This window comes from Tyto alba, unplaced genomic scaffold, assembly GCF_018691265.1.
Source record: "Tyto alba isolate M040663 unplaced genomic scaffold, T.alba_DEE_v4.0 Super-Scaffold_38, whole genome shotgun sequence".
Lineage (NCBI taxonomy): Eukaryota > Metazoa > Chordata > Aves > Strigiformes > Tytonidae > Tyto > Tyto alba.
The window spans coordinates 28,689,676-28,701,201 of record NW_024881313.1 but is presented as its reverse complement, the minus strand read 5'-3'; the positions used below and the strand labels follow the sequence as shown (position 1 = coordinate 28,701,201).

Here is an 11,526-nt window from a genome sequence, read left to right as displayed (position 1 = left end):
TAACAAAGAACAGTTATAGTTGAGTAATTTTCTTTTATACATGTCCTGTTTCAAGCACCATTAAAAAGTCTTCCCATTTTAGTGGGAATTTCATTAATGCCTTAGGTTAGTACCTAAACTCTCAATTGAAGTCAGGTACAGCAAATTCAAGGAAACAGCCATTTGACATTCAAAACTAAAAAAAGTTGTAGCTCATGTAGTGATTTTCTTTCACAATGAACATGGTGACATTTTACATTATCACTGAAAATAATAAAACACCCTTTATAATTGACAGATTTTCCCTTTCCCACTTCTCCCACTGACTTGGGCAGTTTAAGTTGCTTATGCTTGCTACAGTATGTTACTAAGTATCTTTGTCTCTGTGTAAAACGTGCATATTCATACACCAGATACAATTCCCTCTCTTTTAAAAGCTGATATTACAGTGGCTGAGGATGATATCAATCTTTACAGTGAAAATTATTTTTTGATGCATTTTAGATGACTACTGGGAATTACAGATTAATATTTTGATTACTTTTTCCATAAAGTCTGTATTGGTCAGAGTATTAAGTAAATTCCTCTCCAAGACTATGTTAATCATTGCTCTCTCCCTAACAAAATCAGTGGCAACTAGCAATGAAAAAAAAAAAAAAAATTATAAAATCTTGACTGAATATTTATTTAAAAACTCTCCTATTCCAGATACGATCATGTTCCCTTCTCAAATCTGTGTTAGCTTTCAATCGCTCTCATCTCCCTTACTTCCTCATCCAACCGTAACAGCAAGGCCCTTCCTCAAATCTCTTGGAGATTTTCCTATATCTTGTCTCATACTAGTTCTAGATTTCCTCTCATTTACACCCTATATTTCTAGCATAAATAAAGCCTTGTGTCACTAGGACTGTCATTATGGAGGAGTGGAAAAAAAACCAAACCAAAACAAAACAAACTGCACACACACACAGAGATACTAGCCCTGTACTACAAAATTTATTCTGTTAGAATGACACTATTGAAGGGTGAAAACAAATAGGAAGGAGAGTAAGATGTACAAGAGTTTATATACAACATATACAGCCAGGGAATATTGTAATATTAATGGAAGATAGTCAGTTCTCTTAAAGAAATCGCTGTCACCATCTTCCCAGAAATGATATCTCAATGACTTCTTCTTTCCTTCTTTTTATGCAAATCAGAACATTCCATGACTAAGCTTGTTTCATTGAAAATGCTGAAATCTCTGTATTCTCTGAGATTTCTTTGAAATTTCCTTCCATTTCATTCTCTGTTCTCTGCCTGTTTTTAAATAATATTAAAAATTTGAATATGCAAAAATTAATTGTCTTTATGATTCATAAATCTCATGAAAAAATGACAGCTGGGCAGATGAGACAGCTCCTGAGACAAGCGTCTCAGACAATCTTGAAGTGTGGGCTCACGTACCACTAGATGCCAGAGAATCCACATATGAAAGAAAGGTCTAGTGGTAGAAAATAGTTTCAGTTGGCTGGAAATCCATTCATTCAGCTCTGTTACTCACACAATAATCTAATTCTTTTTGACACGACTTGTTCTTCCTAGTTTAACTTAATTTCAATGGAGGATGTTATGCCAAATCATCGGCAATACTTCATGGTATGAACCGCTTTATGGTTCAAAGGCAGCATGCGTAATGACAGTGGCCCAGTGAGTTGAGGTGGGTAGCAATCCAAAGTATTTCTAAAGGGTCAGCCAGGATTTCTTATGTAGTTGTAAGATTTAAAGATGGGCAGATAGTCTTGGTCTAGATGACACAGGGAACAAACAGGCAATAGCAAAATGATGCGGCAAAGCATCTGAAATGGCCAGTATCAGGAAAGAGCCAAAACACACCTGTCCTCTCCCTGTCCCATGTAAACTGGTTCTATTTAGTATTATTGTAAGAGAACAATTAGAGTGCCTAATGTAGAGTGCAAATTACCTGCTGAGGTTTTATTCAGATATGCAGTTTCTTTATTATCAGTTTGCATATCTCAAAAGAACCTATTCTCTTAGTGTCAGTATAATTTATACATGTGTACCTAGCTGCATCGCAACTATATCCCATAAGGTTAAACAAGACTGCTTCCCCTGACAATCTTCAATACTTAAGCCAAGAATTTACTCCTTTTAGGTTTATAGGTAATTGCATTGCTGGAAGATATCGAAGTGTATCAAGACAGCCTCAGGAACAAACAGTTCCACATTCCTTTACTCTCCTCCCACCTCTACTTTAATGACTTGACACAGACAAAATACAATTTTTTCCTGAGCACTCTGCTGAAGAATAATGAGTAGCTACAATAAATGATGAAAACAGTGAAATCATAGGCAGCTTCCTAGCTAGACAGGGGTGAAAAAAAATACACCACTTATAAGTTAATTATGTACCATAGGCAATTGAAAAAAAAATACTTTCACAAAATAACAGCCTTAGCATCAAGGCTGTATTTGGAAGCAAGAGGGACAAGTCTACTTCCAGACAAAGTGTGAATGCTTTAGCTACATTGAATAAAACAAAGTAAGCCAGTTGTAAAGAATAGCTAAGTATCTGCACCAAACCAAACAGAACCAATGCAAAGTTTCTTCAAATTGTTGCTCAGATGACAAACTACCATTGACCCATGATCTTAAAATAGTCATAATAGTTCATATTAGCCAAAGGCCTTTCTACTGATTTTACATGCTTGGATCAAGCCCCGAATCACTCAAAGACCTTAATATAGCATTTGCAGAGATACTCTCCAAGAAACTAATGTGATTCCAGTTCAGACCAGAACCCTTTGAACAGAGTAGGGCTTTATGGAGGTTTATATATTTCTATAACAGAAGTTCACTTTTATTATAATCTGTGACTCGGAGCTCTCTTCAGATTCAGAAAAGAACACAGTAAATTACCTGTCAAATCACTATTGTTCATGGTATGTAAACAATTTGGCAATGTGTCTTTTCGTTGACAAGTCACATTCATTTTAGCCTCTGAGTAGATTTTCAGACAGGAGCTGACCACATATTAGGTATAGATAAGTATTTGCAGGTATGCTTTCTTCAAACATTTACCTGAGTAAATTTGATTGAACTACTCAGATGACTGTACTTCTACGTGTACCTGTGTGAAAGTTGACAGGATGAGCACGTGTATTTTTACAATGTGAGTTAAGTCTAAGATGTGATGAAGATGTTGAACAAAAACAATAATTACTACAGCAATTAAAATATAAAACTTGAGTCAGCATTTTGCTGCTGTTTCTGACTCTCCCTGACTTGCTGTATAATTTGGGCAAGTAACTTAGACCCCAAATCTGCAAATGCTTTTACTTATTCTAAGTACAATAAAGAACTACATATGGGATAATACAGCTTTATTTGCTTCAATTAACAAAATCGGAGTCTTAAGTTGTTTCTGTGACTACCCACATTATGATCAATAGAATGATTCCATTGTACTCCAATGTGGCATTATAATACAGCAAATTTAAGAGTGCTCTCAACCAGTACTAAGCACTTTCCCAAGAAAAAAGCATCAGTGTGCAACAGGAGAAAAAAAAAAGGAAGGCAGAAAGACTGACATTCCCACCTAGAGTAATTTCTCTCAACTGCTTTACCGCTGTTACTCCCTCAGACTCAACCTTTGTCTCCAAGCTGTACATACTTATAGGATGTAACTTCCTTTTCCTACGTGCACCTAAACATCTGCTATGGTTTTGGTATGCCACAGCAACAAGACATACCTGAGAAGGCATGAGAGAGGCAAAAAGAGAATGAACTCTCGGGCTTCTCTGCCTGACAAGGCAGTCGTGGACCAGACCCTGCGACACAAACCCTGCCAGACGACGGCAGAAGTAACTCTCTTCGCTTACTCTGCCGTCACAGCGGGCGCTGTGTTCTGTGCTCACTGGTGCGAGCCTCCTGAGAAACAGCTGGGCCTGAGAAGGCAGGCCGAGCCGCCTTGCAACAACCGGGCAGTGAGCATCGGACACGCCGCGGGCAGGTTTCTCACTCAAGCCTCCGGCAGGGAGGGGTGGGCACCTCCCACGCGGGCACCTCCCGCCTACCAGGCCTGCAGCGGGGCTCCCACGGGACGGCCGGGCCGGGCCGAGCACTCTCATCCAGCGCAAGGCGCACCCAGACTCACCCCGGAGAGCCCAGCCCCGCAACGCGGGACCCCGACGGCCGCCCCAACTAGGCTCCGGCCGCCAGAGAGTTCATAGGGAAGGGGCTGCCCGCTTCCGCGGCTCCACACGCCCTGCGGGGACTCCGCCGCGAACTGCGGGGAGGGTGAGGTAACCCCGGCCGGCAGCGCTCCCTCCCTCGCCGAGACGCCAGCCATGTTCCCGCCTCGCCCCCGCCTCAGGCGCCGCTGGGGGCAGGGCGCCGCGGGGAACCGCTCCCTCAGCCTCGCGCCACAAACCGCCCGCCCGCTCCCTCCGCCCCGCCCCGCCTCGCCGCAACGGCCGCCGCTCGAGGCGGCAACTCGCCCTCTCATTGGCCTGCTGGCCCGCCCGTCAGCCGCCGCGGCTGGAGGGGCGTTGGGGGGCGGTGCCTGACCGCGCCGCGTAGGGCTGTCAGCGGGAGAGGAAACGGCCGCGGCGGGCGCTTGGCTGCTATGTGAGCGCTGCATCTCTCCTCCGCTCTCTCATCTCTTTTTTTTTTTTTTTTCCTTTCCCCCCCCGGGCTTTTTCTACACAGCCGCCCCCTCCCCTCGTTTACCTGTAGAAACATCCCTGTGTAAACACACGTCTGCATTTTTTTTTTTTTTTTTGGGGGGGGGTTCTTTTTCCGCAGAGGCCAAATACAAGATCCAGCAGAGCGTGCACCTCGGGTAGCCGGGCAGAGCCCCGAGGCCAGGGGCTCCCTCAGCGACCTAGCTCCGTCTCGCCCGCCGGTGCTGCCCCCGCAGCGCCATGGATCACCAGCCGAAGTTCTTCGAGAACCTGTCGGGCGCCGGGAAGGCCATCGGGGTGCTGACCAGCGGCGGCGATGCCCAAGGTAGCTGCTCACGCCATTCGGTCCGGGCGCGGGGGGAAGGAGGAGGAGGTGTGTGTGTGGGGGGGGAGACGGGAAGTAAAGGAGTAGCAGGGGGTGGGTGTTAGGAAGCTGCAGACGTGGTGGGGAATGGGGGGCAGCAGAAAGGGAGGAGGAGGGTGGGGAACCCCTCGGGGTATGGTAGGAGGGAGGCAGGAGCTCGAACGGCCTCCCAGGCAGGCTGGGCGCCCATGCGGGAGGCTGGGGAAGGAGGCGGTGGGTGTAGCAGCGCCTGCGAGAAGGGAGTAGGAAGCACGGGCCGCCTCAGGGGCGGTTACGGGAAGCCGCGCTGCCGCGGCACATGGAGGGAGTGGAGGGAGAGGGGGCTCTGGGAGCGAGGCACACCAGATTGCCGGGGTTCTCGGGTTCCTCCTTCCGTGCTGGCCTTAGAGCTGCCTCTCTTAGTAAGATAATTTAGAAGATTTTTTTTTTTTTTTTTTTTTTTTTTTACGCGGCCTGGACACCTGAGCTGCAAACATTCCCCCCATCCCTCACTTTCTCATCGCGTTCCCTCTGAGCCTGCCTTGGCAGGGAAAAGGGTAGAAACGCTCCAATAACTTTTACCATCAAAATGTCTTCACCCCTCGGGAGATGGTGGAGAGAGGAGAGTGAGGAGGGAGAGCGGGTGAGCTGCTGTGAGCGGGGGAGGAGGTCGTGCTGCCTTGCACGGCGGGTGGGAGGCTGGCTGCGCTGCTGGGGCTCTGCCAGCCCTCGCCTCATTTGCTTTTCACTTCGTTTTGTCACCGGGAACACTTTTATGTTCCTACCCGTCATTTAGAGCGCTTAGATGGTGCTTTCCTCTCTAGCCCCGTAGGAGTATGCTGGAAACGTGTTTCACCTCCTTAAAACTCGTAAGTCTAGAGGGAGTCCTAGCTACAGGACACGGTGAACAAAAGAGCTAGACATTAAGAGGGAAGTGAAAGAAAAGTGGCTTGAGAGCAGTATACTTAATCATGAAGTCATGTTTTCCTACACTTTTTTTTCCCCTTTTCTACCAGAAAATCTCATATATATTAATAGTTCGAAGTTTCAGTTAAGATTTCAAACGTGCAAAGCTCCGTGCTATTTGGGAGGACTCTTGCTCTGCTTTTGCCTGGGGAGTTGTTCAGTTATGATTGCTTTTAGCTCCTTCCCTCGAATTATGATTATTTTTTTACCGGGAGTGTCTCGAAAGGACTTTCACTGAAAGAAGAAACGGCACTCTTACTCGCGTTTGTTAAGCGAGTAGAGAGGGAAAAGCACCTCTCTTTCCTGTTTGCGTGGGCCCGGCAGTTTAATAACCAGTTTCCCCAGGTTTTGAGGCGGGGGCCAGCCTGTGTCCGTGGCTGGGGCGTTCTGGCCGATGCACGGGGTGTGAGTGGGCTCAGGCAGCCGCCTCCCCCCGCTCCCCCAGCGCGCCCACGAGGGGTAGCCTGTGTGGACCCGCGTCTCCGCGCTCCCTCCCCGCCGCCGGTGTGTACGTGATCCGCTGCGAGTCGCTGCAGATTCCGCCTCTTTGCGTCATCTGGGTTGGGAGAAGCATCCTCCCTCCCTCTGCCCGCAGGAATAACGGGGAGCCCCCGAGTTTACCTGGGATTATCTGAAACTCTAATCAGGGGTGGAAGGGATTTGGTACCAGTCGGAGAGGGAAATGTTGCAATTTCGGAGAAAAGGCAAATTGATGCCCTTAAATGGCTTCTCTTTTACTCCTCGGTGGGGTTACACTTGTTCAAGTTTTATCCACAGTTTTTTCTCAGTGTCATCAATTCCACTGCTAAATGATTCTAGGAGGGACTGTGAATCAAGGCGTCTCTGTTTTAATGATCTGCTCGCCAAATCGCCATTTTAATTTTAAATTGTGATGGGGCATTGCCTCAAGCAGCAGCAGCATGTTAGGCAAGAGGCAGAGCCCTGATCTTTTCTTCGGCGTGGCTGGAGATTATATAATGCAGCAACAGATGTATCTCTTTTTATAAAGTATTAATCTGCACTTTAATGTGAATTAAAGCATTTAAAGGACTTGCAGAATCCATGGGTGACATCTATACTTTATTATCTGGCAGACTGAAACTGTAGCATTCCAATATATGTGGAGGGATAAAAAGTAACAGGCTGTAAAAGTTGCTGTCTGGGGAGTGAGGTTGTCACAAACACCAAACAAAGTAAACTGGATGTCTTCCAAATTGTTTTGTAGGCAGCATTGTTGTCCTAACTTAGAAGAACAAGGAAAAAAAAAAATAGAACTAGATCGTTTCAACTGAATCACACAACACAGCTGAGGTTCATAACCCTTACTATCTTGATAACAGTATAGAGGTGTAAAATATGCAACCTCAAGTTTGCATGCTAGGTTAGGAGTTAAACAAGGGACAGAATGAGTCATGCCCTGTCAAGGGCATTTGCCCTCTGTACAGCAAATGTGTGAGAGAAGTGGTGAAGTATAAGCAGAAGGAAATATGCTGCTATTACTGCAGAGCTGTATGAAAATATATGTTCAGGTAAGCTGTAGGTGAGGCAAAACTACTAACTCTGAAATAAGCAAAACAGTACTAATATAAGAAAAGAGTTCCAGTATCCTGTTCTGTTGGGTTTTTTTAGTTTTTTTTTTTACCACACTAAAAATCTTCTGAATATCTGTAATCCAAACTAAACTCACAGGAAACTGATTAGAACAAACACCCATTGGTGTTGTAGTAAACACATTATCTTTGTATGAATAGGTACCTTGATTTAGATTGGGCTACAAATCTTAACCTAGAACAAAACATGCTTGAAATTATTTTAAAATGGAAGTTAATGTATTTGCTGTTATTGTACTTTTTAATAATTTAGAAGTAGAATTATGTAAATTAGACAAGCCTTTCTATTTACAGGATATATTAAGTTTTAAATTAGTTCTCCACATTTGTGGTATTTCCTTGCAGGGTTTTTTTTGTTCTTCCTTTTTACTACCTGTGGAATATTAAAGTCTATAGAATGTGTATATGTCATACTGGAACTATTATTGTTTAGTCACCATATTTTAAACACAGATATCTTCTTCAGATGGAGTTAAAGAATTTATCAGTGATGCATTTCACAGGAAAAAGATTAGTATTTTGAACACTTAACATATGTAAAAACAAACTTGGCAGTCCATCACTTTAGCTAACCAGCTGTTAAACTGTGAATTAAAACAAGTACTTTCCACCATAATCACCTGTACCTTGAGAGGCAAAAGAAGTTTTTTTCTTGATTCTCAAGATTTATGGCTTAGTTCAGTTCCCAGACTATTACTGAATTGTAATTGTTGCAGCTCAGAAAGGTGAACTAATAAATGGGTTTTAGGTCATGCTTTTGTCTTCACTTTGTGGGACTCTGGCCGTGGTCTGCTTCAGGTCATGAAGTACACTGGTTGTATTTTATGTGGGTTGCCAGTGGCTGGCACGGACATTTTAGGCTGCCGTAGGTCACTTATATTCCTACAACCTCTAATCAGACCGTGATAGATATGTCTCAGCAGAAGGAACAACATCAAAAGCTTCTGGCACAGGGCGATTGTGCACTATTGGGGAATGTTGTGTTTGTGGCTACTTTGAGCTGCTGCCCAATTTACTGGCTCAAGATTATTGTCTTTGAGAGTGAGTGTGTTATTTCTGAGATAAACTCAAGGATTTAGGGTTGTAGAAGACAGCATAAGTAAGGGATTTACGGATTAAACAGTAATGGTCTGAAATATCACAGATCATGAATGCTGAAGTAAAGATCTACATATCTCTACATCTGAAGCATTCCAGGCTTCCCAACATCTCAAGACATATTCAATATAGTAGTGTAGATGTACTGCTCTTGTCTTGTTAACTTACATTGGAAAGAGTAATATTGCCACTGAACAAATAAAAAAGCTCCACTCCTTCAGCAAATATTGAGCTTAGAAACAGCTAAAAAGAACCCTATAGCCTTTTGGATTCCAGAGTTTTGGAATACTACAGACCACGGCTGTCAAAGCAAAGATCTACATATTTTTACTCTTGAAGCATTATTGGCTTCCGAGGAACATCACAAGACATATTTAATATGGTAGCACAAATACACTGATCTTGTCCTGGTAACATATGATGGAAAAAGAAATTTTGTCACTGGACAAAAAAAATTTCTACAATATGTTTGTAACTGCTAGGAAAACTATTGCTTTCAAAGACAATTGAATGGACAATATCAAGAAGGACAGTAAATTATCAACTCTTAAATTAATTTCGAACATTATGTAAATCCATGTAAGTAGTTGCAGATTACTTAATCTTTGCTGAGTCCAAAAGAGCAAAATAAACATTTTTCTCTGTCAAAGGCTTTAATGCAAAAGCAAATGGTAATTCAGAAAGATTTAAAATAATTCTTTTGTTATTAAAAAAATACTGGTTTTATTCGTGGCTTTCTTTTGAAGCTGCTATTCTAATCCTGTATGTTTATCAGGCTATATTTATTATTCAGGACTAAATCCATGTTTAACCCGGTAAATCTCTTTTTCAGTAATAAGCATATAATTACATTTCGTAGTTATTATGGTAATTCTCAAATGCTATTGTAGGAATCCACAAATAATCAAATTCAGCAACATTTTGTTAGACAAATTCTAGAGACTTCATTAAATTCTCTGTATTTACATACTTGAATCACTGCAAGCAGTGTATTCAGATTTAGATAGCTTAAAACCTAAAGCTTCAATGTTTTAACTGTATTTTGTAGATATCAAATTATAACATCCCTCAGTTCTCAGCCCTTCTGAAATGTACGTCACTTCTTTAGGAGCTTGCCAATAGACACCCAAGTCCTTTTTCTTCATAAAATGATAAAATATACACCACCAAATAATAACAAAATGTATGTTGCATAAACTTAAAAAGTTACAGAAGTGATACTGAGAAGTTGCTTTATGTCTGTAATTGTGTGTGAGGGGGGTTCTTGGGCTTTTACCCTTTCTTGCAACAGGTAAATTACAAATTTTACCAGTTTTTCATGTAAGACACATGAAAACTGAAAAGTATTCACTAAGAAAGTATGTAGCTGTATCCTGAATACATTCACGTGGAAAGAATTCATGAATTTGTCATTTTGAGAAATTAATGTTTATGTTTTACTCTGTTTTAGAAGAAGTATGAACATTAAGACAAAACAACATTTGTAGGATAATTTATAGATAACAAAGGTACGGCAGGTCTGGAGGATTTGTAATGAGAACAAAGTAATTACCCTTCTTTAAAATACACTGATTGAGAGGTGCATGCTAAAGATAAAAAACTAGGATACATGCGCAGTAAAGCAGAAATGTGGGCAAGAAACAGATAAAAGACATGTACATATCTCTGGTAGACATGTGAATCTTTATTTAATGTCTTCTTATTTTATTAAGTACTTATTTTTGCTGACAAAACTCTTCTGCTTTAGCCTCTTTGCATCACAGACACTTTATTTTAATTAGGTACTTGGAATACAGAGACTGCTGTTGAATAAGGCACCAGTCTTTATAACTTAACATATACTAGATACCTGAAACAGTGTTTATTCTCAGTTGCCAAATGAGAGAGGTAGCAAAGCTGAACTTCAGGAACAGAAGGTTCTTAAAAGTGTGGTTCTGAATAGTCCTCACCCAATGAGGATGAGCTTTTTCCCTTCAGAAAATGATCCTTTTAGCTGCTCTTCTAGACTTCTGCAACCAAATAGATAACATAAAAAGTTGGGTTTATCTCTAAAACAATCCTTCCACAAACAAACCCAAATAAACAGTGACAGTGTCGATCCCCTCCCCCCCCAAAAAAAAACCCAAACAAACAAACAAACAAAAAAACAACAAAACCCAAAAACACCCAATAGCAACAAAAAAACCACACCCACACAATACTTTGTGCATTAATTGAAGCAAGCTGTGAACTGATGAAAGGAGTAACTTGTGCTCACATCTTCCCTGTTTGAGGAAAATGGCAGTGCTGTGAAGAACTGTCAATTTTAAAAAATTAAAGGTCTTTGCTTTCCAGGGGACATTGTGTGTCAGAGGGGTGGGGGGTGTTAATTTTGTTATGAAAACTGTTCTACTGAGGAGACGATTTTGCTCAGTGTAGTAGATCTGTTTTAATTTGAGATTTAGCATGCTAACTTCCTTTTCAGAACAGCCTGTTAGATGAGATTCTTTGCTTTTCTTCGGCATCATCCAGTTCTTCGTCCAAAGCTGTGCTTTTAGCTGTCTTGGCATTTGAGAACTTTTTCCAGCTCTGCCACAAGCTCTGACTCTGACTGAGAGAATTCTTGCTGTTATTTCCTAGTACAGAATTGATGTGAAAACACTGCTACTCATTATTTTAATCTTGAGGCTAAGTGACATCTATACAGACAGCAAAGCAACTTTTAATTTTGGCCAACTTAATTTTTTGTTTTGCATTAGGCAACTTCAGGGACTTTCTGGTATATTCCTAAATAATAAATCTTTGAGAAAACCTCAGTCTCATTCTTTATTCAGACATGTGAGCTTTTATAGCTCAGTATTTT

General features: G+C 41.9%; 1 protein-coding gene across 5 annotated transcripts in view; it reads left to right on the top strand.

Annotated features, from left to right (window-relative positions):
• The first annotated feature begins 4,518 nt into the window (after positions 1-4,518).
• Positions 4,519-11,526, top strand: part of LOC104358699 (phosphofructokinase, platelet) — a 47,549-nt gene continuing 40,541 nt past the window's right edge. For 3 of the 5 annotated variants that reach the window (XM_032982672.2, XM_032982670.2, XM_042802125.1), the window contains exon 1: positions 4,618-4,992. In XM_032982672.2, coding sequence (XP_032838563.1) covers positions 4,908-4,992 — 85 coding nt within the window. In that variant the 5' untranslated portion in view covers positions 4,618-4,907. The other 2 variants (XM_032982668.2, XM_032982671.2) reach the window with 2 other exon arrangements.